The 27,238-nt window shown below is 47.8% G+C and overlaps 2 protein-coding genes across 2 annotated transcripts; both read left to right on the forward strand.

Moving 5' to 3' along the window:
* The first annotated feature begins 1,434 nt into the window (after positions 1-1,434).
* LOC144258315 (zinc finger protein 250-like) lies at positions 1,435-27,238 on the forward strand. Its single transcript, XM_077806799.1, has 6 exons — positions 1,435-1,565; positions 12,417-12,494; positions 15,140-15,266; positions 20,128-20,241; positions 20,609-21,031; positions 26,704-27,238. Exons 2-6 carry the CDS (start codon positions 12,471-12,473, stop codon positions 26,757-26,759), a joined length of 744 nt encoding a protein of 247 aa, XP_077662925.1. The 5' UTR covers positions 1,435-1,565; positions 12,417-12,470; the 3' UTR covers positions 26,760-27,238.
* LOC144258276 (uncharacterized) lies at positions 21,040-25,388 on the forward strand. Its single transcript, XM_077806720.1, has one exon. It carries the CDS (start codon positions 21,175-21,177, stop codon positions 22,906-22,908), a length of 1,734 nt encoding a protein of 577 aa, XP_077662846.1. The 5' UTR covers positions 21,040-21,174; the 3' UTR covers positions 22,909-25,388.

The following is a 27,238-nucleotide window of genomic DNA, read 5'->3' on the forward strand; positions in this document are numbered from 1 at the left end:
CCACTGCCCGCACGTGGCCTCAGGTGTCGTGTGAGAAACTGCCCCCGTAGGAATTTGGTACTGAGGGTGCACTGAGCATCCTCACATGAACTGAGCATGCTCAGTAACATCTGCTGAAGCCACTTCCCTTCACCCTGCCCTGACTTGGAATCAGAGTCTGTGGATTGCTATATACAGGGGCTAAAAAGGGGCAAGGGGGGAAATCAGAGGAGGGGGGTGGCCAGGACCTGAGGAGGGGGTGAAAATTGACTCGCAAGGTGGGTCAAGCAACTGGAGGGAGGGCTAGGATAGGGGCTGAGGGGCAAAATCCGGCATGCGGGGGGAGGAGCTGCCAGACGGTGACAGAGGGCAAAACCCCAGCACAGAGAGGAGCAGAGGGGTAACAGTTATCTTGGTGGACTGAGACCCCAGTGTTTGCAAAAATGGGGGGGGGGGGCAGAGTGGCTTTTTTATTTCCCCTCCCACAGGCAGCACCTCTCAGGGTGGGCTTCCCAGGGCTGGGTTCTTAAAGGCACAGGCCTCCCAATGCCCAGTCACTGCAGCTCCTCTCTGTCTGATGTTACCTATTGAGATGCCGTAGGAGACTTGATTCCGTGAAATACTTTACAGAAACACAGAACCCCTTGTCAGTGTGTCCGACTGCGTAAAGTCTCACAGCAGTTCACAAAATTTGTCTTCTCTGCTCCCGGCATTCCCTGAAATACTCTTATCACTTCATCATTTAGCTTTGTCACTGTGCAGATGCATGTCATTCTGCTATTTCGTTTATAGTTTACCAACGAGTCCTCCTTGAAAACAGGCAGCAGTAAGGACTTGCTATTTCCAGCGATGGCATCTGCGTGTCTAGCATTGCGCTTGCGATGGTTTTTACTGAGATTTCTAACTTGGCATTTTTAATTCTAACTTTTTCTTCTTCTTCTTCTTCGAGCAGAAGCTGATTCCGCTGGATCATCTGACTCCCAGCCTGGCTGAGTTTCTCGGCCGGTCCCGAAACCGTTTTTTCTAACTCAATCCACCAAGGGGGACTGCCTTTTGCAGCTGCCTCTCAGCCCAGCCCTGAGTGTTTTTCCGCTGGCCCTTGCTTGTGTGTAGAGCTGGAGTCGCACGTGCCCCACAAGGGCAGTGGTGTCTCTCTCACCTCACAGCCCTCTCCACGGGGCTGGCGCGAGCCCCAGCGGGCGGGACGCGCGGGCACCAGAGTCCGCCTGAGGCGCGGGAAGGCGCCGGCGGGGGCGGGTCAGGCTGACCCCGGGGCCCGCCCTGCCCTGGGCCGGAGGAGGCGGAAGCGGCGCCCGGGGCAGGCTGGGGGATGTAGTGCCTGACTCCCCCGGGAGCGGAAGTGACGTCGGAGGGGGGAGGTGGAGCCGGGCTGGGCTCGCGCGGGGCCGGGGAGCGGTTGGGGCCGTTGGAGCTCTGGGCATGCGCAGATCGCGCGGGGGGGGGGGGGGGGGCGGTGCGAGACCTTCGTTAACCCCCCCGTGCCCGGCCCGGGCCCCGCTCCCGCCGGAGCCGCCCTGGGGCCGCCCCGGGCTCCGCCCGCCCCGCTGCGGCGCTGCAGCCTCCAGGTACCGGAGCGAGCCCCGGGCGGTGACTCTGCCCCGGGTCCGGGGGGGACCCGGCCTCTCGCAGCCCCGGGATCTGCCCCCGGGGGGGCCGGGCGGGAGGAGACCGGGGGGGGGCAGGAGATGGGGGGCGGGGGGAGACCGGGGGGCAGGAGAAGGGGGGCGGGGGGAGACCGGGGGAAATCTCGGCGCAGCCCGGACGTGGCCGGGGGGGGCGGGGAGGAGCCGGGGCCCCCCGGGGAGCGGGGAGAGGCGGGGGGGGGCTGAGATCCCTTCGGATTTACCGCTGCCCCCTCCCCGGACCCCCCCCGCTCCCGCCCTGCCCCCTTTCTGTCCCCACAGCAGCGAGCAGCAGCCCGGGTGACCCCCCCCCCATCTCCCTGAGACGGGCTCTGCCCCCCCCGTACCCCGTTTCCTCCCCCCTCCGCCCGTGGCCAGTTCAGGTCTCCGGTCTGGGGGGTCCCCTGCCCCCCATTTTCCCTGCAGGGACGTGTCCTTCGCCTGTGCCCCGTGTTCTCCTCCCTTCTGAAATACCGACAGCAAATCCTTGGCGATCTTCCCGCTTCCCCCCCCCAGGTGTCGGACTGAGGTCAGGAGCCCCCCCGCGTGCCGGGCACGGCACAGACCCTGACCGAGTTTGGGGCCCGCGTTGCGCCAGGGACTGCCCGCGCCCCGACAGAGAGCAGGGACCTTGTCGGGCCGGGGGCTACGGGGCCCTGGCTGAGCTCCGGGCCCCTGTTCTGCCAGGCCCTGCAGAGACCCCAACACGGGTCAGACCCCGCTGTTGTGACAGGCGCTGTGGAGACCCCAACGGAGATCTGCGCCTACCATGGATTTATATAAGGGCAATAAGATAGTCTCTGTCTTATTCTCTATCCCCTTTTTAATGATTCCTAACATCCCATTTGCTTTTTTGACTGCTGCTGCACACTGCGTGGACGTCTTCAGAGAACTATCCACGATGACGCCAAGATCTTTCTCCTGATTAGTTGTAGCTAAATTTAGCCCCCTCATATTTGTATGCATAGTTGGGGTTATTTTTTCCAATGTGCATTACTTTACATTTATCCACATTAAATTTCATTTGCCATTTTGTTGCCCAATCATTTAGCTTTGTAAGATCTTTCTGAAGTTCTTCATAGTCTGCTTTGCTCTTAACTATCTTGAGGAGTTTACTATCGTCTGCAAACTTGGCCACTTCACCATTTACCCCTTTCTCCAGATCATTTATGAATAGGTGGAATAGGATTGGTCCTAGGACTGACCCTTGGGGACCACCACTAGTTACCCCTCTCCATTCTGAAATTTTATCATTTATTCCTACCCTTTGTTCCCTGTCTTTTAATCAATTCTCAATCCATGAAAAGATCTTTCCTCTTATGCCATGACAACTTAACTTATGTAGGAGCCTTTGGTGAGGGACCTTGTCAAAGGCTTTCTGGAAATCTAAGTACACTATGTCCACGGGATCCCCCTGGTCCACATGCTTGTTGACTCCCTCAAAGAACGCTAATAGATTAGTAAGACATGATCTTCCTTTACAGAAACCATGTTGACTTTTGCCCAACCATTTATGTTCTTCTATGTCTCTGATAATTTTATTCTTTACTATTGTTTCAACTAATTTGCCCAGTACTGACGTTAGACTTACCGGTCTGTAATTGCCAGGATCACCTCTAGAGCCCTTCTTAAATATTGGCGTTACATTAGCTACCTTCCAGTCATTTTATAGTAAAGCATTTAGGCTGCTTTTGTAGATAGGTGTTAATCATCTGTCCTCTTCCTAGAGTTCTGAGGAGGTTATATGAGTATTTTTAAAGAGTGCAGACTGCAGATTAGGTTGCAGTGAGGTCTTCATAAGCGCAGGATCAGGCTCTAAACAACTGTCAAGTCCACACAGTGAACAAACTGAAAAAACCACTTTGATCTTTCTGTTTTAGTGATCTTATGGGTAAATTACAACAATCCAAGGTTAAAAGAAATAGATCTGTGATTTTATTTTGATTGGTTTGGCTTTAAGAAGCTGCTTTCATGTTATTTACTCTCTCTTAGATACTGACCCTGTAAACAGTCATGCATGTGGAGGGCTCCCATGCAGAGGTGGTTTCAGGATTGGGGCTTTAGTGAATGAATACTGGAGCAAAAGCACGTGGATAGGCCCAGCTCATGACATTGGCATGGTTACATTTCAAACAAAGTTTCCATAGGTGTTAATGGCTTAAAGTAAGAAACACAAGGATTCTATTAACAACATAATTCTTTTGGAGTATTGTAGGTATCTGAAAACTGTGATCTTAATGATTTTTTTAAAAAATATCCTGTGTTACTAATCAATAGGTGGTAAATAGTTAAAACTGGAAGAACTTTACCATGGATTCTGTTTATTTGTTTGGCCTTTCAATTGGAGTTGGATTCCAGACAAGTGATTTCCATTAAGTTTTAGAATTTGTTTGGGGAGAGGTATTGGAAACCATTAAAGCCAGATCTTTGCTATCTGGTATAGATCCCTGTGACGAAGTGGGACTGTTCTTAATGTTTCCTCTGAATACTGTGTGAGTGCCTCAGTTTCCCCTATGCATTTCTTAAGTCTCTAGATGGTGGGATAAGGGGGTGTAATTGTTGAAGAGCAAAGGGCCAGGGTACATAAATGTCCGACACTCTGTCTCCTGGCAACTGATGGCCTGGGCCCTTCCCCCCTGCAAGATGAGAGCTAAAGGGTTGGAGAACAAGGGAATCAGGTGACCTCCTGGCCCAGGAAAGGGACAAAGCCCAGGGGAGGAGGGGCTGGAGAGGGAGTCATTTTGGAGCTGGCTGGGGATGTGAAGTGAAGTGCAGACGTGGTTGTCTGGCTCTCTGTGCTCCAAAATGGACCCAGCTGTGGGGTCCTGTTCTCTGTACCTACAAGCTCTGTTTCAGACTGTGTTCCTGTCATCTAATAAACCTCTGTTTTATTGGCTGGCTAAGAGTCACACCTGACTGCGGAGTTGGGGGGCAGGACCCTCTGGCTTCCCCAGGACCCCGCCTGGGCAGACTGGCTGGGGGAAGCGCACGGAGGGGCAGGGGAGGCTGAATGCTCCAAGGTCGGACTCAGGAAGGGGGAAGCCATGTGAGCTTCTTGCCCTGAAGACAGTCTGCTCCCAGAGAGGACACTTCACCAGAGTCCTGACTGGCTTCGTAGGGAGCAGTTCCAATCGCCCGGGGACTCCGTGACATTCCCGCTGTTCCAAGTACTCCGATTGACTCAGAAGTGTCAAGCAGTAGGTGTGGGGCTAGGTTTTTTGTAGGATGAAGACCTTATTTGCAAGCTCTTTGAAGCAGGGCTCTGTCTGCAAACTCGAAAGCCATGTGTCAATGTGCTCCAGGGCTTCTACTCTGAGGGCTTCTACTCCACGGCTTCTACTCTGTGCTCCAGGGCCTCTACTCTGAGGTTTCTACTCTGAGTTGGTGAGACACACACACAATGTGACAGCAGGAGAACTTTGCCTGTTTCTACAGGGCTCTGTTGCACTTGCACAGTGTGGGTCCTAAACACTCGTTTAAAATACCCATCACCAACCAGTTGATGTTTTACTTCCCTTCCTATTTTCAGTGTTCTCACTTGTTTGTCTGTGGTTTTGTTTGCTGTCTGTTGCTTTATTCCTTATTTTTCCTGTTCTGTGTGTGTGAAGTATTCATCAAATTAAGAATTGACATCCCATAGAAATGGTATAAGCCTTAGTGAATACCTATTACTCTCCTTTCCGGTATCAGAAAGTATTATATTAATATTTGCTCTGAGAGCATGACTATTTCTAGTTGACTCCTAGATTTGTTTAGCATCTGAAAGCTGAGCTGTGTGCATGCAAGACGGATAGTTTTGTGAACTGCAGAAGTCCGTAGCATGCTAGTGTTTTGGCAGATGCTTCATTTTTTGAGAGCAGCTTTCCCTGAAGATTTAGTGATCTATGGTAGGAGGAGGTTATTAAATTGGGCCTCTGGTGCATATTTTTAATGCTTTTACTTAATGCCTATGACTTTGTTTTATTTCTATAGCTGTTTTCACTATGCCACATTTTGGTGTGTTTACTAGCTTGTGTTGTTAGAAAGGATGATAAAATACATCTACTCCAAGGGCAGTGTCCATTTTCTTTTTATTTGATTTCATATTAAATGCACATCTTAAGCAGTGCACCTTATTAATTATCCCTTGTTTAATATTCTTCCTTCTTCTTCCATACCTATGAACTGTTTACAATATATATATTCTATCTAGGGTTTTTGTTTGTACTGGTAGCGCACATCCACACGTTACCTCAATAGTGGTGGAGCACATAACAAAATTCATTCCGCACATGGATGGAAATAATTAGAGGGAACATGGGTGACGACTCCCTCTTGGGTGGATGGGCCAATCCTGGGGCCCATTACTGCTCGGTGATTGATTTTCCATTCCAAGTCCATAAAGTCGATTTTCAATATAAATGCTTTGTTCCCTACGTACGACGCATACGTTGATGTCTCAGTCATTCTGAGTCTTGACCAGTTATGAGCTTTTTTGTAGATGCCTCTGTCACGGAGTCACTGGGTCAATGCTCTGGAACTACTCTGTAGGAAGCCAGTCAGGACTCTGGGGGAGTCTTCTCTCTCTGAACAGACTGTCTCCAGGGAAGAAGTTTACACAGCTTTAACGTTCCTGGGAGCATTCAGCATCCCCTTTCACACCGTGTGTTTCCTGCAGCGAGTCCACCCATACGGGGCTCTTGGGGAAGCCAGAGGGCCCTGCACCCCAACTCTGCAGTCAGACATTACTGTCAGCCAGCCAGTAAATCAGAAGGTTTATTAGGCGACCGGAATACAGCATAGAACAGAGTCTCGCTTCCCAGGCTAGAGGTATCTCCTGGTTGCACCCCTCTCCTGGGTCTCACCTGCCCCGAGGGCCTCAGCAGAAATCACACACCCAATTCCCACCACTGAAGTATTGTTGCAGTAGACTGGAAAACTGAGGTACACACAGTGTTCGTATAGGGGAGTAAGACGCACGTGCAGCATAACAAGATGAATAAACCCCCACTTTGTCACAGCCTCACGTGATCTCCCCTATGGATAAATACCCTCCAAGAGATATGTTCGATGTGATGGGTTTGTCAGGTCTCAGATGAGAGCTGGTGGCAAAGACCAAGTGACCCTTTGCCACAGGATCTCTGTGTCACCGTCTAACCCCCGTAGGCCAGGGAGAGGACAACTTTCTGCCAATGGCCTTCAGGACGGGTGCTGAGTTCACTGCAGTGCCCCTCGTCCTCTCTACATTTCCGTTCTCAGTGTGCTGTCTGGGACGCTGCTCTGCTTCCTTCTCCCCAAGCCACCCCGTATCTACTCCATGTGCCAGGCTTCTGGCAGCCCCCAGTGAGAGGCCAACCAGTCCATCAAACTGCTGGGCCTCAAGTTTTCTGGGGTGCACCTCTGTGAGTCCAATTGCCCCCATCCCAGGGGTGCTACAGGGGTATGTTCTTCTAGTGTGTCAGGGCTCCACCCTCTGGCTGAGGCCCCGGGACACTTTCTTCCTCTGTTGGTGTACCAGGTGAAACAACTGTCAGCAAACAACGGTAAATAAAGGAATGACAGAAAAGAAACTGGGGGGAGGGGATATGGGCCTCTCTTACTTGTGGGGGCTGTGGGAGCATCACAGTCCCCTTCAGAGGTTACTGGGTTTCCAGCGCAAGTTTCAGCCTGCTCCCCCTTTGAGCTCCAGGGATTCCCACCCTCCCTCAGTGAAGGCCAGAGCCCCGAATGCTGCCAGCCCTCTCTTTGGGGGTGGAATTGTTCCACAGACTGTTCCCTTCCCAGGGTTGCCCCCTATGAGTAGAGTAGGTCTCTCCTGTTAACTCCTGCTCCAGTCCTAGCATGGTTTGTGGGTGCGGAGGAGCTGGGCCAGTCAAGACTAAAGTAGCAGTTTAACCCCTTCTCTGCCAGCGTGGGGTTTATATAGGCCTACCCAGGCCCAGGGAATGGCACCCTATCAGCCCCATGCCTGATGTGGTGGGGATACCCACTGGCAACATTGCCTTGGAGGGTGCTACTCCCTCCTGCTCCCACTCCCCCCTCCCACTTTACTGCCACCACAGTGCCTGTCACCTTCACTTCTTGAGGGGTGACCCCCCAGAAGGTGTGTTTTGTTATCCCTTTTCCTACTCCCCAGGATCCGTTGTGCACCCTCCATCACTCACCTCTGTCTCGGGAGACAAGGCGGGTCATGGGGTGCGGGTGATGCTCTGCTGGAGATCCATCATCACTGAACGAGTGGCAGCCTTGACCCTCCTCGAAGGTTGCCGGGATGCTGATGTGCACTGGAAGAGAACTGGGGCTTGACTGAGTCCATGGACCATTTGGCCCACACTCTGTCACTGGAAAGCCTGCTCTGCGTGGCTGCCCATTGCTGCTGGTGGCGTTGCGCCCGTAAGTCCCTGTAACGCTGTCTTCAGTGACCCGAGAGCATGAGCACCAGCCTCAGGCAGACTGGTAAGAAGCAGGGAACAAACCCCAAATTGATTGTGAGGTCGATATGTAGATTTCACCAACCAAGTATCCAGTGTAAAGGCTTCAGGCACTGTAACAGCATTAACATGGACAGTCCCCTTGGGTCATCCCGTAGATCTCACCATGTAGGTGAGCTCACCTTTGTGACAGATGGTCCCTTACAACAGGGGTTCTCAAGTTTTTTCTTTCTCAGGCCCCCCCAACATGCTATAAAAACTCCATGGCCCTCGTGGGCCACAATAACTGGTTTTCTGCATGCAAAAGCCAGGGCTGGCATTTGGGGGTAGCAAGCAGGGCAACTGCCTGGGGCCCCATGTCACAGGGGCCCCCACAAAGCAACATTGCTTTGGCTTCAGCCCCGTGTGGTGGGACTCAGGGCCCGAACTTCAGCCCCATGCGCTGCGACTTCAGCTTTCTGCCGTGGGCCTCAGCAAGTCTAATATTGGCCCTGCTTGGCAGCTCCCCCATAACTGCTTGTGGCCCCTAGTGGTCCCAGGCCCCTGGTTGAGAACCTTACACCATGAATCACAGCAATGTTCAGGTTGGTGCCAGTCCCAAAGGACCAGTCACTTCCTTAGGTCAATTGAATCTTAGATCTCCCGACAAAGACAACACTTGTAGCCAGTCCTGTAATAACCTGTATTAAGATTTATTTAAAAGGAAATGAGAGTTGTTTACAAAGTTAAAGCAGGTTAAAGCAGATGCAGATGAGTTAGTCTTAAATTTAAAAAGGTAATAGAAGCTTCTCTAATAAGCAAGCTCTACATATTCTTTAGGACTAACCCAGGCTAAAGAGCTGGGGATCTCTTGCTTATGCCTAGAAACTGCCCCCCAGAATCCAAGCAGCATACAGATCATCAGTTCCTTCTGTAGGAGTTTTTTATCCCCTTCCTGCCATGTGCGCTGAGCTACAAGCTCAGCTAATGGGACTTCAAGAGCACAACAACAGTCTTTTGTCTTCTTTAACATCCCATAATAGTCTATCTGGTGTTGATGGACGTTTCCTGCCAGGCGGGGTGTAATTCATTCTATTGCCAATCAGGACTTTACCTAGGTAAAGTCTCTCTCCTGTCCGGTGATTTACAAAGCCACAGAGGCTCACAATGCAACTAGTCAGATATTAACCGAGGCAGCAACTCAATAAAGCATTCAATAAAATCTAAACACATTCCTATAATTCTAATACCTGTTTTAACAATTGGTTCCAGATTTGCCTGTTACTTTGGGGTACGCTCATTTATTCGGCTTACTCTTCTGGGAGCGGGGTTCTATAATTCTATCAATGTACTGCTTGTGTCACGTGTGTTTTCAGATGGAGCTCTGCTCCTCCCTCAGGTAAGTCCCCTCTCAATGGAGCTATCCTGCAGGACCTAGGTTCCCCACGGCTGGGTCGTATTTGCGTATGCACACACACACTACACACATAAATGGAGCAAGTCTGAGCGGACCAGGTCAATCAGCACTTTCAAGCTGACCCCCTTATATGTCCCTGGACTCAATGGGCTGGGTCAAGAAGTACTTTCAAGCTGCCACCCTTATGTGTCACTGATTCAGCACGTCCCTGTACCCACTCTCGCTTCACAATTGTACTGGTCGTAACCCACTGGATGAGCAAACCCCACAGTATTTTGGGCGCTGCAGGGATCTTTAGCTTAGGTAAGAGAAGCGTTGCTGCAGAGAAAATGGGGAAGCTAAAAACACAAAAGAGTAAAGCTCAGAGAGAGAGAGAGAAGCAACCAGCTTAACCATAAAAGTTATTTATTGAATAATCGTGATAACTACACAAGGATGGCTAAACAAACATAGCATACATTGTTAAAGGTTAATACTTAAGGCAGAAAGGAAAACAAAGAGAAAGAAAGAAAAGGATCTCACCGCTCCCTGAAGCTCGAACTGATCGGGGTTCCCAGGTGATGGTGGTAGTTCGGGGTCCTGAGTGCGGAAGACAGGCAGAGCCCCCAGCACAGGAGATGGAATCCCAGTGGAACTGATGCAGAGTCAGGGTCCATGCATCAGAACACTGACAGGAGGGTGAGTAGGGGTTTTTGTAGAGAAAATACAATGGTTAAAGGGAGAACACTAGATTTGTTTGTAGGTAAACTGATGACTCAAGGGTTTGCTTTAGGTTAGACAATAGGAGCTGATCACTCTTGGCTGTGTGTGGTGTTTTCTTCTAGGGAGCTCACAATGCAACTAGGCTGCTTCAGTATTTTGGATATCAGTCAAGGATTTATTACTAGAATTGGTCTGATAACTGCTGAGCTGGGTGCATGCAGGCGTAGGTTCATTAATATCTGGAACAGAGATTCCCCATGATGCAGTGCTTCCCTGCTTTTCTGGTCCCAGAGTTCAGTGCAGTTCTCTGTTCTTCATTCTGTATGCTAATCCCTGTCCCATTTTTCATGCAGATGAGGCTAGGGGAGTTGTCTCTGTTCTCCATTCTGTATGCTAATGGAGATGTCTTAATCTTGTCACCCTTGTCAGGAGGGGTCTAGCTGTGTCTCCCAATGCCCTTCACTGCTCTCTGCAAGCCTTTTCTCTGATCGGTTTTGGTTCAAGCAGAGACTGGTGTTTGTGTGGGAAGGTAACTTTCATGAGTCAGACAGGCTAGATACTATGCCCTGGTTCCCCAAGAACACAGAGCTGACTGGTATCACAATACTAACACAGGTGAGCCAGACTGATTCCAGCTATGTGTTTGTCCATGTTCAATTAAGACATGGGGGCTTTTGCAAGAGCTAACACCTCATCTGCCAGTGTCACAGGCAGGATGGGCAGGGTTGGTGTGTCTAACCTCTGTTTGCCAGAAGCTGGGAATGGTGACGGGGTGGATCGCTTGATGATTCCCTGTTCTGTTCCTTCCCTCTGAACCACCTGCCATGCGCCACTGAGCTAGATGGACCATTGTTCTGACGCAGTGGGCCGTTCTTATGTTCACAGTCTCTATCAGGAGTATCTTCTCCTTTAGAGTCACTGGGGAGCCACAGAAAGAAACGAGGTATGCTGAGGCAAGAAGGCCCAGTCTCAGAGCCCCTGGGGTCATGCTTGCCAAAAGCTGAAACTAGGTCCATCCCATGAAAGGGGCCACTCCCAGGAGAGACTGTATAAAGGTGGGAGCATCAAACAACTTTGTAAACCCGAGACAGCTGCCTTGGGGACAATGACAGGAGAATCCCCCAAAGTGACTTCTTTGATTCTGCTCTTCTCTGGCCTTTGGTTCATAGAATCATAGAACTGGAAGGGACCTTGAGAGGTCCCTTTAGTCCAGTCCCCTGCATTCAATGCAGGACTAAGTATTACCACCCCTGAGAAGTATTAGTTCAGCCTGCTCTTAAAAATCCCCAATGATGGAGATTCCATAACCTCCCTAGGCAATTTATTCCAGTGCTTATCCACTCTAACAGGAAGTTTTTCCTAATGTCTGACCTAAACCTCCCTTTCTGCAATTTAAGCCCATTGCTTCTTGTCCTATCCTCAGAGGTTAAGAAGAACAATTTTTCTGCCTCCTTCTTGTAACAACCTTTTATTTACTTGAAAACTGTGATCCTGTCCCCTCTGTCTTCTCTTCTCCAGACTAAAGAAACGCAATTTTTTCAATCTTCCCTCATGGGTCATGTTTTCTAGACCTTGAATCATTTTTGTTGCTCCTCTCTGGACTTTCTCCAATTTCTCCACATCTTTCCTGAAATGTGGCACCCAGAACTGGACACACTACTCCAGTTGAGGCCTAAACAGCACGGAGTACAGTGGAAGAATTACTTCTCATATCTTGCTTACAACACTCCTCCTAATACATCCCAGAATGATGTTCGGGTTTTTTGTAACAATGTTACACTGTTGACTCATATTTAGCTTCTGATCCACTAAGACCCCCAGATCCCTTTCCACAGTACTCCTTCCTAGGAAGTCATTTCCCATTTTGTATGTATGCAACTGATTGTTCCTTCCTAAGTAAAGTACTTTGGATTTGCCCTTATTGAATTTCATCCTATTGACTTCAGACCATTTCTCCAGTTTGTCCAGATCATTTTGAATTTTAATTCTATCCTCCAAAGCACTCTTTCTTTCTCTCTGTTTTCCTTTCTAACTTAAGCAACCCCTCCCAGCTTGGTATCGTCCGCAGAGAGACTCTGATACTGGGAGGGTTTCACCATGTCTCAGAGGGTTACACCCTGGTGGGAGGGGGCTTGGCCTGTACTGGAATAAGGTCACTCTGTGCTTCTCAGTGTGGCAGAACCTAGAATGTCCATTAGCAGGGACAAATCTTGTGGGGGAATCGGCATGCGGAATGGACAAAACCCCCATCTGAATTCTCTCACATTGCCCTTCTCACCCTGGCAGGCTATGGAATAACGTCCACGTTTCTCTCCATCCCATCCTCCGAGGAGGAAGGAAATGGCTGCAATGGAGCTGGCTCAGGTAAGGGATTATGAGGGAGCTGGTGGTGGGTTCTGCTTGGAGGGAGAGGAGCAGTAAATGCATAGGAGGGTGGGAGCTGCTAGAGGTGGTGGGAGGCAGGAAATATCTAGAGTGGAGAAAGGGAGGGGACAAACCTGCTGAGACTTGTGTAATGTAGGGTGTGATGGGTTGCCACTCCCAGGGTGCAGTCTGGAGGGCTTCTGGGAACCGCTGTGCCCTCTAACCCTCAAGCTGGGCTGGCCCTTTTCACACTGCTTTGCTGGAGATTCAGCCAGCCTCTCCAGGCCCTGTTATCACCCAACACGACAGCAGGTGGCGCCATGCATCCAACTAAACTACCTGAGTGTGTTACCTAAGCGACTCAAGGACAGATAGAAGATAACAGCCAATTTCTCAGCAATAAGTGTTAGCAAACAGATCAAAGCAGATTTACTTTTTGGCTATTTGCTAAGTAAAGTAAGCCTAACATATAGATGGATAGAATTTGAATTAGCAATTTCTCACCCTGAGTGATGATAGAAGCAGTCCACCAAGTTTCCATACACAAGCCTGAAATCCCTTTATCCTCGGACCAGCACTTCCCCCAGTTCAGTCTTTGTTCCTCAGGTGCTTCCTGTAGTTCTCTTGTGTGGGGAATGAGGCCAAGAGATGATGTCACACCCCACCTTTTATAGTTTTTCCATATGGCGGGAACCCTTTGTTCCAAACTCAGTTCCCAGTCCAGTTAGTGGAAAAATACAGGTACCAAAATGGAGCTGAGTGTCATGTGGTTTGGTCACATGCCCTAGCATGCCCTGCTGCATCATAGTAGCCATGACTCATAGGCTGTCTGAAACATTCACAGGAAGGCTAAGCTCTTCCATGGTCCGTTGTCTTTGTTAGTGAGCCATCAGCACTGTCTGGCTTCTTCATTGTTGTACCTGAAAGGCTAGTTGTGAGTGTTACCCAGAGTAAGCACATTTGAAATACAGCTACATAGTCAATATTCATAACTTCAATACAAACATGATCCATGCACACAAATAGGATAATCATATTCAGCAAATCATAACTTTTCCAATGACACCGCACATGATGCATCTTGCACAAAATGCCTCATAATTATGTCCTCATCATATTATAGTCATACCACTGTACTGAATACGAGGTGTAGTGTCAGATAGGGCCTAATTTCAAGGCACAGGAGTTGGGAATGGAACTTCTCCTCTTTGTGGAACAGGAAATAACCCTCCAGCCAGGGCTGGAAAAACTTCCCAGACTCCCAGTGCAGGAGCCTGAATCTACCGACACTTCATTAGTTCCTCACACCCCCCCCTCTTTGTGGCAACTGATAACTTTACCAGTGATGATTTTATCTTCTCTTTTGAGGTCATTGATAAGAATGTTAAATAGCACAGGGCTAAGAACCAATCCTTGCGGGAACCTGCTAGAAAGAAATCCACTCAACCATGTTTCCCCATTTACAATCACAGTTTTTAATGTATATAATATATGCCGTGTGTATTTGTATCTTTCTGGTTTTCTAGTCAAAATATTGTGCTGAATCAACTCATATGCCTTACAGAAGTCTAGGTATATTACATCAATACTTTTATCTGTAACTAAACTTTTGATCTCATCCAATAAGAATATCCAGTTAGTTTGATAGGATAATATGATTTTCCTATTTGTGTCTAAACCTTTGTTAATGGGTACTAATTATATTACCCTCCTTTAATTCTTTATTAATGAAATCCAGTATCGGCTGCTCCATTCTCTTGCCCAGTATCGATTTCAGACTAACACTCTTGTAACTAGCTGGATCATCTCTTTTACATTTTTTAAATATTGGCACAGCATTAGCTTTATTCCAGTCTTCTGGAATTTCCCCAGTGTTCCAAGTCCTAATTAGAATCAACATTAACAGTCCACCACGCTCCTCCACCAGGTCTTTCAAAACTCTGGTTATCTTGACCCGCTGATTTAAACATGTCTAACTTTAATAGCTGCTGTTTAACGTCCTCATGAGTTATTGTTGGAATAGAAAGACTGTTGGCATCAACATCTTATGATATGAGTTACATCATCTGTTTTTCTCCAAATCCAGGAGAGAAATATTTATTGAACACTTTTACTTCTTCTGCATTATTTTTGATAATTCTGACTTTTCCATCGAGCAGTTTACCACTGCAACTGTTGGGATTAATTTTGTACTTAATATACTTTTAAAAACTTCCTTCTTATTTTCATTGATTAATCATTGATTTCTGATAGCTTCCCTTACCAGTTTCCTACAATTCTAACCTTTTAACATATATTCTTTACTCTTGACTTCCCCTTTCTTCCATATATTTTATTTGGAGAGTGTTGGGATTCCTACCAGGGAGCCACCAGCAGGGTTCAGAGACAGCCCCATCTCCTCTATCAAGCTCTGGCTAGTAACTATGTGATAAATGTGAAGACCCTGCCTCCGTCTATCAGCTGAGACACACAAAGGTTCTCTCTTTCTACCCTCTGATGCCTCCTGGCTGCTCTAAGGAAGGTGCGGTGGGACTCGGTTAACATGTGCCTCCTGGAGCTTCCATTTACCTGGTGCTGCTGTTCCCTGGATAGTGGGGCTGTGACTGGGGCAGCAGGTACTGAGTTTTGGACTCTTGCTCTTTCAGGGGCCATTGACTTTCGAGGAGGTGGCTGTGTATTTCACCAGGGAAGAGGGGGCTCTGCTGGACCCCACTCAGAGAGCCCTCTACAGGGATGTCATGCAGGAGAACTATGAGACGGTGGTCTTGCTGGGTAAGGAGTCCTGTCCCCTCGGTTATTAGAAGCTGTGGGGTCTCTAAAGAACCTGAGTAGTAATAACTTTATACCTTTATTTGTTTTGACAAGTTTTCTTGCCCCCTTTTTTTTGCCTTCTCTCCCACCCACTAGTATAATTTTTGGACATGTGCTTTTTTGGTGCCGTTAGTCATTTTAAAATTGCATTTAATGTATCCTTATTTGCTACATTAATAACTACATTCATAACTGTAGCTTTCATGCCTTTTCCTCATTTTAAGAGGAAAGTATGCTGCCTGTAGAATTCTAAATTAAGTAAATAGGTGTATGGCTCATGCATGGCTTGTGTGACTGTCAGATGAGCTCCTCTTTTGATAGGAGAGGGCATAATGTTGCCATTCAGGGTGAAGGGAGAACAGAGCCGTGGGAGGGGAGGAGAAGGGGGGGAGTAGATAATTCTGGGGTGCCAGTACATGGGGAGGGTGTGTGCACGGTTAGAGCTAAGAAGCAGCAGGGAGGGATGAGGTAGTGAGAGATGAGGAGGGAACACAAGAAGGTCCCAAGGTGCTGGGAGGTGGTTCCGGCTGAGAGTAATGGGAAGAAGGCTAGGGGAGTATGGAGGAAGGCACCCAGGCAGTGAGCTGGGTGGGTCAGTGGGAGGGAGGAGAGGTTTGGGGATCTAGAGCTGTGGGGGATCCCAGACCTTTAGCCCTGAATTCCTACCCAAGCCTTGTTGCTTTAGAGCCTACACTCCAGTTTTATTTCTGTTTAGTTTTACTTCATTATACATTTCCCCCCAAAATACTATTATTTTAACTCTTGACCTCCCTCTCCCACTCATTAGCCCCTCCCCATATAACCTCCCCGTCTCTATACACAGCCTCCCTGGGCACTGATCCTGAGTCCTTGCTGCATTCCTCCCTACCATAGCAGGGCCGCTATCCAGGCACAAATGGGCACTTTGTTGGTGATGTCACAGGCTGGTAGTGTAGCCTGTACCATTTTTACACCTATAGGGTTACGTATTGGGGTACAGCTTGCCCTTGTCCATGGCGACTCAAATTTAATGGAGGAGATGAAATTTGGTGAAACACACAGAAACTTGATTTAATACAGACAGTTATAACTGAAATCATAGGCAAAAATCAGTACACATAATGATGAGACTAAGATAAGAATAGTGAAGAGGGTCTTCCACTGTGCATACTTACCAGTTATGGGCACCATTGGAAACAAAGATCAAGGGGCAAGGGAGCCCATCAGAAAGGAGGCCCTGCTTCAATTTACACTGTCTCAGAGACCCGACAAAATGAAAAAATGGTTACTAGGAGAGGTATTTTATCCGCTTTCTTTTGGTAATAGGATGGCTATATACCATATCTGCTCCTTTACTCTGATTACAATAATGTCAATAGCTGCCCTAACCCATATGTTGCCTTTGGGAAGTCCATAATTAAGCATCAAGCATTAATGCTCATGATTTACATCACTTATTTCTTAATAATTTCAATATATGAATGTGGTTTTAACTGCTGAGATACTGCATAGCAACCTAATTGTTAAAGCCGCCCAAACTTCCTTCTTTCAGAATCTTGTTTGTGGTTACTCGTTAGTCTCTCAAAATGAGGGTGCAAAATATCTGACCTAGGATTCTCTCCTTAGGCCTATTCAGGTAAATCCCAGAATTCAGCATAACTACTCCCACAAAGCCTCAACCTAATATAAGGCCCTTACCTGTAGCAAGCTTAGGCTATGCTTACACTACCCTGGTCAGTCAACCTACGCTGCGCAACTCCAGCTACATGAATAATGTAGCTGGAGTCGATGTACCTTAGGTCGAGTTACCGCAGGGTCTACTTACCTAACTCGATCTGCAGTCAATTTGGTGGGTCTTTACTAGACCCGCTACATCGACCACCGGTGGATCGATCTCAGAGCTTTGATCTCGGCTGTAGTGTAGTCCCTGCCCTTAATAACCCATTTATTTCCGTTCACCTCCTTCCCCCTCCACACATGTTCCAAGCTAATAAGCAATACTCTGATCATGACATTTTACCTCTAGGAAGTATAAAATTGCCCAGAAGACATGAGACTAGGTCATAGATCATAAAATCAGGTCAGGGTAAAGAGGAGTGAGAGTTTGGAAAGGGTCTTGTCCCCCCTCTCCCCATCTGCAGCAGCCACAAGCTGTCTTCCCTCCAGGCTCCTTGGATCTTTGAGCCTGTCCCTCCTGAGGTTGCGTGGCCCCGTTCTTGTTTCTTACATTCTCCTTTTCTGGAAGAATTAGAGGGTGTTGCTCCCAAAATTTTGTGTTTAATTCCCCAGCCTTCTCCACACAGTGGGGGAGTTTAATGCTCCCTCCTATTACACCTGAGTCACTAGATTTCCTCATTCCCCAAAATGTGCTTTTGCGATGTCACAGTTCTGGGGTAGCTAAGCCTTTAACCTGTCTCCATGGTCTGCTCAAGGAATGCCCCCTCAGGTATCAGGCTTCTAACCAGCCCCTCTCTATGGGTCGGGACCCACATGCCTCTCCTTTTTGACCAGGGTTTGAGGATTGTAGCTTGTCTTCCACGGTGTTCACTGGACTAAAGTCCAGTTCCTGTGCTTTTGCTTTCTCTCCAAGGGCTGTGAGCAGTGTGTGTGTGTGATAGAGGTGGGAATTTTGGTGATACATGTATGATGCCAATACACAACTCAGTTTCCGTCTGTGATTGGTATTGCTATGATTATAAAGAACAGGAGACATGAGGTGTTTTGTCATGTAGCTGTCATGGGGTGATATGAATGGGTCATTAAGGACTGGCTAGGACCAACCTACATCAATGGAATACCCGACAGAGACAAGGGAATAATTGTCACCTGTCCATGGGAGGATCTCTGCTTGGCTGAGTGAAGCATACATGGACTCGTTGTGTTTTTGGGAGCAGGAGGAACTGGGCTCGCAGACACAGGGAGCCCTGCTGGAGCGAAGGCAAATGGACAGGCACAGTGAAAGGAAACCAAACTGTTTTCTGCAGCAGCATGGCTCAAGGGCATTGGCCAGCATGGACTATATTGTTTTCTTCACTTCTCTGTCCTAATCTAAGGACTTTCCAATGCTGTGTTTTGGTTGACTAATAAACCCTGCTGTGTTTTAAAAGTCTGCCCAGTGTCACAGCAAAAACTTGCTCTGTGCATTGATTGAGGAACAGTCTCTGGAGAGGAGTGTCGTTCAGCTGGACCTGCTGGGCAGAGCTCACAGGTTGGAATAGGAGTGTTGAAGCCGGAGGCTCAGTCTCTGGTGTTGAAGCTCCATGGCCCATCCTTGTGGAAGAGTGGGACCCCTTGGGAGTTTTGTGCACTCAAGAGGCACCTCCCAAGGACTGTTTAAAAGCCAGGACATTGCACAGATCCTATGGATCCATGACAGTGTGCCCGTGTGGCTTATGGGGAAAAGATATAAAAGAATAAAAGGATCTAAAAGTGTATTTACCATCACCCCCTCATCAGTCCTTGTGGGAATCCCTGATCAGTTCCAAAGTATATTAAAACCTTCCTTAGAGGCTTACCTCTTGGTTATCAGGTCATGTCAGTTTTGTTAGAGGGCTTTCCCTTCACCCTCCCACTTCCCTGGTTCTTGTCATGCAGACAGAAAACAGCAAAAGACCAGAAGTCCAAAGTGCAGATAATACAATGTTTATTGGGGGTAGTTTCCAAGCAAGCATATTCCGAAGCCCTTCACACCAGTCAGGCTTATCTCTATACACCGATAGAGATTGTTTCCCAGTGTTCCATTCCTCTCTCTGACACCACCGAGCATTTTCCCTGTGCCCCCTTCCCAGCCTTGATGCTGCAGAGCCTTCCTGTGTCCCTGTTCCCGTTCCCCCCCCCACATAACAAACATGATTCCAATTTCCCTTCCCCCTCCTGTTTGACCCCATTTACATAGTAATATTCTCAGCTATACCTTAACCAATCATTGTGCTGAAATTTAACTAACCAATCCTAACATATTGTAACATAATTCTCTAACCAATTGTATCCCACTACCCTAATTAACTTATACCTCGCAAAATTAATTATACAGCAGACAGAAACAATTAGAGAACCAGACTGATTAACAATGTAAAAGTGGTGGCCAAAAATATAAAACAATACAGAAATGAGGGTTTCACAAACACAACCACTGATAAATGATTTCTTGCCAGACAGGATGCTGTCAAACTAAGTTTTCTTTAACCACCTTAAGATCTGTTTCTTTATCTGGTGGTGATGGGCACTATCCGGACAGGATCGTCTTCCTAACAGCCCAATACCACCTTATTTCAATGTGACTGGTTTGGGATGTGAGGATGTGACCCTACACTTCCCAGTTTATGGCTGCCCCTGCTGCTTAGGCAAAGGCTTTAGCCTAAGAACAAGGCTTCAGACTATTCTAGTGAGAGAAGGCCCATACACAGGCGGACCGTGATTTCGATTCTTTGTTTTTATACCCCTGTAGGTAACTAAGTGATAAAAATACACCTAAGTTCTTAAAGTGTAGACTTTACAGGGAGGCCTGAATATCTATCTTCTAACAGTGGGTTCTACGCCTTTCCCCATTCTGTGTCTGTCTTGTCTATTTAGATTGTAAATTCTTCAGTGCATGGGCCATCTACTATTCTGTGTTTTGTACTTTGTCTAGCACAATGGGGACTCACTATTAGTTGGTCCTTAGGCACTAAGGTAATGAATATGATTTATAATAATAATAACTCTCCTGCCATTTTGAGCCAACGAAGATGGCCTTGGTATGTTACTGCTTAAAAATGATCTGGGGTTAAAATCATGGAATATTCTTTGTGACAAGTATCTGACAAATTCCACTGACCTCCCTTGTTTTCTTTGCCTGGAGTAGGGTTTCCCGTTTCCAAACCTGATGTGATCTCGCAGCTGGAAGGAGGGGAAGAGCCATGGGTCCCAGACCTCCAGGGCTCTGAGAAAGAAGTGCTCCTGATACCTGCCTGCACAGGTGAGGAATTAGTTAAACCAACGCAAAAACTGTTTGGGAATGCAGGAAACATTTGGGATGCCCTACAAAGACCTGTGAGCTCTCCAAGTTCAGGATTGTTCCTTGCACATGTGGAATCATTAGGCAGATGTCACTCATGGCTTCCCTCCTATTCTGACTGACAACTGGCAGCAGGTCCCTCCCCGATCTCGCTTTCCTTTGAGTGTTCTGGTGAGATGCAGGCCAAAACTGACCACTTCTTCTCTCCTCTGTGGAAGGGTTTGGGGAAAATTAGCTCCTGATAGGTTTGATCTCACCCACACATATTTTGGTTTGTTCATCCGTTTTTCCATTCCTCTGTCTGAGATTTCCTTTCTTTCCGGTGTAGGGAGTGACCTATATCTGGATTCCCTCTGTCTCCCATCAGGTGATGGCATGGTGAGTGAGAATGAGGAGGAGACACTCCAGCAGGAAGATGCTGAGCAAGTAGAGCCACACGGAAAGTTACCAGGAAGATCCAAAGGGAATGTTTCCGGGAGTTGTGCACTCTCAGTAAAAGCAAAAGCCTGTGGGACTGAGCAGATGCCAGAGGAAAACTTCAGTAGCCACTCAGACCTTATTACACGCGACAGAATCAACTTGGAAGAAACACGCTACGCGTGCCATGAGTGTGGGAAAAGCTTCAATCGCAGCTTAGACCTTCTCACACATTGGAGAACCCACACTGGAGAGAAACCGTACACGTGCTCTGAGTGTGGGAAAAGCTTCAATCGGAGCTCACAGCTTATCACACATAGGCGAATCCACACAGGTGAGAAACCTTATGAATGCTCTGAGTGTGGGAAACGCTTCAGTCAGAGCTCAAACCTTAACATCCATCAGACAATCCACATAGGTGAGAAACCTTATGAATGCTCTGAGTGTGGGAAACACTTGATTGATAGTTCAACCCTCATGTCACATCAGCAAATCCACACAGGAGAGACATCCCACACATGCTCTGAGTGTGGGAAAAGCTTCAGTCGGAGCTCTCACCTTATCACACATCGTAGAATCCACACAGGAGAGACGCCCTACACATGCTCTGAGTGCGGGAAAAGCTTCAATCAGAGCTCTACCCTGAGCACACATAGGAGAATCCACACAGGTGAGAAACCGTATGGATGCTCTGAGTGTGAGAAAAGCTTCAGGCATAGCTCAGCCCTCATCTCACATCAGAGAATCCACACAGGAGAGACTCCCTACACATGCTCTGAGTGTGGGAAAAGCTTCAGTCACAGCTCTGCCCTAATCACACATCAGAGAATCCACACAGGAGAGAGGCCCTACACATGCTCTGAGTGCGGGAAAAGCTTCAATCAGAGGTCTGCCCTGATCGCACATCAGAGAATCCACACGGGAGAGGCACCCTACACATGCTCTGAGTGCGGGAAAGGCTTTAATCGGAGCTCTGCCCTTACCACACATCAGAGAATCCACACGGGTGAGAAACCTTATGGATGCTCTGAGTGTGGGAAACGCTTCATTGATAATTCAACCCTCATCTCACATCAGCGGATCCACACAGGAGAGACACCCTACACATGCTCTGAATGTGGGAAAAGCTTCAATCAGCGCTCAAACCTTACCACACATCGGAGAATGCACACGGGTGAGAAACCTTATGGATGCTCTGAGTGTGGGGAACGCTTCATTCGTCGTTCAGCCCTTATCTTACATCAGAGAATCCACACAGGAAAGACACCCCACACATGCTCTGAGTGTGGGAAAAGCTTTAGTGGGCACTCAGCCCTTATCACACATCGTAGAATCCACACAGGAGAGAAACTCTACACATGTTCTGAGTGTGGGAAAAACTTCAATCAGCGCTCAAACCTTATCTCACATAGGAGAATCCACACAGGGGATAAACCTTATGAATGCTCTGAGTGTGGGAAATGCTTCATTCGTCGTTCAGCCCTTATCTTACATCATAGAATCCACACAGGAGAGAAGCCGTACACATGCTCTGAGTGCGGGAAAAGCTTCAATCACAGCTCTGCCCTGATCACACATCAGAGAATGCACACAGGAGAGAAGCCCTACACATGCTCGGAGTGCGGGAAAAGCTTCAATCAGAGCTCACACCTTATCAGACACCAGAGAATCCACACAGGGGAGATGCCCTACACATGCTCTGAGTGCGGGAAAAGCTTCAATCAGAGCTCAAACCTTATCGCACATAGGAGACTCCACATGAGTGAGCAACCTTATGGATGCTCTGAGTGTGGGAAACGCTTCGGTGATAATTCAGCCCTCACCTCACATCAGCAGATCCACAGAGGAGAGATGCCCTACACATGCTCTGAGTGTGGGAAACGCTTCAGTCACAGTGAGAGTCTTGTCAGACATCAGCGAATCCACACAGGAGAGACGTCCTTCACATGCTCTGAGTGTGGGAAAAGCTTCAGTCAGAATGGAAGTCTGATCAGACATCAGAGAATTCACATAGGAGAGATGCCCTTCACATGCTCTGAGTGTGGGAAAAGCTTCAGTCAGAGTGGAAGCCTTATCAAACATCAGAGAATCCACACAGGGGAGAAACCCTTTACGTGTTCTGAGTGCGGGAAAAGCTTCAGTGATAGCTCAAGCCGTATTAGACATCAGAAAATCCACATGAGAGAGAACTGTAATAAATGCCGTGACTAGGGCTGGCCAAAGATATCTTTTAACCTTATTGTCCCACCGCACCATTCTCCAGCAACCCACCTTGTCCCAGTGACCAGTCAGCTGGGCGATGTTTTAAATGTAACGAGCTGGGGCATGTAAAGGCCAACTGCCCCAAGTACTCCAACAGATTACAGTTCATTGCACAAGGGTCACACCAATGGTCCTCAGGCCCAGATGCCTCCCAGATACCCTCAAAGTGAAGGGAAACTGTGAGTGTGGGTGGGAAGAAGGTTATTGTGTGGAGGGATGCTGGAACACAGGTGTCAGCTATCCACTAATCCTTAGTGGACCCCAAATTCATCAACCCAGAGGCCCAAGTGACGATTCAACCCTTCAAGTCAAACTCTTTTGACCTGCCTACAGCCAAGTTGCCTCTCCAGTACAATGGCTGGTCAGGAATGTGGACTTTTGCAGTCCATGATGATTATCCCATTTCCATGCTGCTGGGGGAAGACTTGGCCCACCATGTGAAGCTAGTCAAGAGGCTAACCCGCAGCCAGGCTAAGCAAGCCTTCACACGTAGCTCTGTTCCTGAGCCTTCTACAAGGGCCCAGTCTGTGTTGTCAGAGATGCAGACTGAGGTGGTGGAACCGGACCCCATGCCGACGTCTGCGACAGCAGCAGTGGATCCAGTCACAGAGACCCAGCCAGAGCCAGGCCCAGAACTGGAACCAGAACCGTTGCTAGCACTGAATCCAGCGCTTGCAACCCCAACACCAGAGGGCCCCACCGAGCCCGCCCTGGCAGCAGCCAATAAACCTATGCAAGAGGCTCAGCCGGAGTCTGAACCCCAACCTGGTGCACCAGTAGAGAGCGGTTCACAGTCAACGGAAACAGCCCCATCACCTGCATCTCTTCCCAAGGGACCAAGCCCAGGTCCACAATCCAGTGAGGAACTGATGTCTCCAGCATCAAGGGAACAATTCCAAGCCAAGCAGGAAGCAGATGAAAGCCTCCAGAGAGCTTGGATTGTGGCACAGAGCAATGCACCACCTTTCAGCTCTCCTAATCGATCCCGGTTTGTTGTAGAAAAAGGACTTTTATACAAAGAAACTCTTTCTGGTGGACACCAGAAGACTGGCATCCTCGAAACAGTTGATAGTTCCAACTAAGTACCTGGTAAAGCTTTTGAGCTTAGCGCATGATCATCCTAGTGGCCAGCTGGGGTGAACAGGACCAAAGACCGTTTGGGGAAGTCATTCCACTGGGACAGAATGGGCAAGGACGTTTCTACTTATGTCCGGTCTTGTGAGGTGTGCCGAAGAGTGGAAAAACCCCAAGACCAGGTCAAAGCCCCTCTCTAGCCACTCCCCATCTTTGAGGCTCCCTTTCAGTGAGTAGCTGTGGATATTCTGGGTCCTTTTCCAAAAAAGACACCCAGAAGAAAGCAGTACATACGGACTTTAATGGATTTTGCCACCCAATGCCCGGAAGCAGTAGCTCTAAGCAACACCAGGGCTAAAAGTGTGTGCCTGGCATTAACAGACAATTTTGCCAGGGTAGGTTTGCTCTCCAACATCCTTACAGTTTCGGTAACTAATTTCCTGGCAGGGACCATGAAAAGCCTTTGGGAAGCTCATGGGGTGAATCACTTGGTTGGCACCCCTTACCACCATCAAACAAATGACCTGATGGAGAAGTTTAATGGAACTTTGGGGGCCATGGTACGTAAATTCATAAATGAGCACTCCAATGATTAGGACCTAGTGGTGCAGCAGTTTTTCTTTGCCTACAGAGCTGTACCATAATCAGTTTAGGGTTTTCACCATTTGAACTTGTGTATGGCCATGAGGTTAAGAGGCCATTATAGTTGGCGAAGCAGCAATGGGAGGGGTTTATGCCTTCTCCAGGAACTAACATTCTGGACTTTGTAAACAACCTACAAAACACCCTCCGAACCTCTTTAGCCCTTGCTAGAGAAAACCTAACAGATGCTCAGGAAGAGCAAAAAACCTGGTATGATAAACATGCCAGAGAGCGTTTCTTCAAAGTAGGGGACCAGGTCATGGTCTTGAAGGCGCTCCAGGCCCATAAGATGGAATCATCATGGGAAGGGCCATTCATGGTCCAAGAGCGCCTGGGAGCTGTGCACTATCTCATAGCACCCCCAAAACCTAAAGCCTAAGGTGTACCATGTTAATTCTCTAAAGCCCTTTTATTCCAGAGAATTAAAGGTTTGTCAGGTTGCAGCCCAGGGAGGAGGTGACGCTGAGTGGCCTGAAGGTGTCTACTAGGAAGGAAAAAGTGACGGTGGCATGGAAGAGGTGAACCTCTCCATGACCCTTTGACATATGCAGCAACAGCAGATCAAGGAGCTGTGCACTAGCTTTGCATTGATGTTCTCAGCCACCCCAGGATGGACCGAATGGGCATACCACTCCATTGACACAGGTAATGCTCGCCCAATTAGAGCCCAACCTTACTGGGTGTCTCCTCAAGCCAAAACTGCTATAAAAAGTGAAATCTGCCTGTCCTGGATCTCCCCCATCTGTAGCACCTCTAACAGTGCATGGGCATCTCCAGTCGTTCTAGTTCCGAAACCAGATGGGGAGATACGCTTTTGCATGGACTACCATAAGCTAAATGCTGTAAGTAGCCCAGACAACTATCCAGTGCCACGCACAGATGAACTATTAGAGAAACTGGGACGGGCCCAGTTCATCTCTACCTTAAACTCCAAGGGGTACTGGCAAGTACCTCTGGATGAATCCACCAAGGAAAGGTCAGGCTTCATCACCCATGTAAGGCTGTATGAATTTAATGTGCTTCCTTTTGGGCTGTGAAATACATCTGCCACTTTTCAAAAACTTGTAGATAGTCTCCTAGCAGGATTAGGAGAATCTGCAGTCACCTACCTTGATGATGTGGCCGTCTTTTCTGATTCCTGGGCAGAACACCTGGAGCATCCGCAAAAAGTCTTTGAGCGCATAAGGGAGGCAGGACTAACATGAAGGCTAAAAAGTGTCAAATAGGCCTAAACAGAGTGACTTACCTTGGACACCAGGTCGGTCAAGGAACTGTCAACCCCCTACAGGCCAAAGTGGATGCTGTCCAAAAGTGGCCTGTCCCAAAGTCAAAGAAACAGGTCCAATCCTTCTTAAGCTTGGCCGGATATTACAGGAGATTTGTACCGCACAACAGCCTAATCGCTGCCCCACTGACAGACCTAACCAAAAAGAAACAGCCAAATGCAGTTCAGTGGACTGAAGAGTGTCAGAAGGCCTTTAACCAGCTTAAAGCAACACTCATGTCTGACCCTCTGCTAAGGGCCCCAGACTTTGACAAACCATTCCTAGTAACCACAGATGCGTCCGAGCGTGGTGTAGGAGCAGTTTTAATGCAGGAAGAACCAGATCAAGAATTCCATCCTGTTGTTTTTCTCAGCAAAAAACTGTCTGATAGAGGAAGCCATTGGTCAATCAGTGAAAAGGAATGTTACGCCCTTGTGTAAACACTGGAAAAACTAAGCCCATACGTTTGGGGATGGTGTTTCCACCTGCAAACCGACCATACTACACTGAAGTGGCTTAATACCGTCAGGGACAATAACAAAAAACTTCTTCGGTGGAGTTTAGCTCTCCAAGATTTTGATTTTGAAATACAACACATTTCAGGAGCTTTTAACAAAGTGGCTGATGCACTCTCCCATGAAAGTTTCCCAGAATCAACTGGTTAAAATCATCCTCGAAATGTGGAAAATATTGTAAATTTTTTTTATATAATCAGTAGTATATCTAGAGGTGCATGTGTCTTATTAACTCTGTTTTCTCCTAGAGCTCCAGGAAGAAATCACAGCTAGTGTGGTACAGGCTGTCCAGCACCGTCTGTGATTTGGGTGGCGCATCATAACCATACAGCTAAGGGTAGCCTAGAATTCCTCCTTACCTGTAAGGGGTTAATAACCTGGTTGGCACCTGACCAAAAGGACCAATGAGGAAAGAAGATACTTTCAAATCTTGGGAGGGGAGGCTTTGTTTTTTGTGTTCTCTTGGGAAGCAGAGAAGCATCAGGTCAGAAAACTCCTTTTCCTATAAAACATCCTAAACGTCTCTCATATTAAACAAAATTGTAAGTAAAAGCCAGGCAAGGCGTGTTAGATTATCTTTTGTTCTGCTTGTGAATTTTCCCTATGCTAAGAGGAAGGTTTATTCCTGTTTTTTTTGTAACTTTAAAGTTTTGCTTAGAGGGGAATCGTCTCTTGTTTTAAATCTTATTACCCTGTAAAATTATCTTCCGTCCTGATTTTACAGAGGTGTTTCTTTTACTTTTTTTTTCCTTTATAATAAAAGTTCTGTTTTTAAGAATCTGA

The sequence above is a fragment of the Eretmochelys imbricata genome, chromosome 28, assembly GCF_965152235.1.
Source record: "Eretmochelys imbricata isolate rEreImb1 chromosome 28, rEreImb1.hap1, whole genome shotgun sequence".
Lineage (NCBI taxonomy): Eukaryota > Metazoa > Chordata > Testudines > Cheloniidae > Eretmochelys > Eretmochelys imbricata.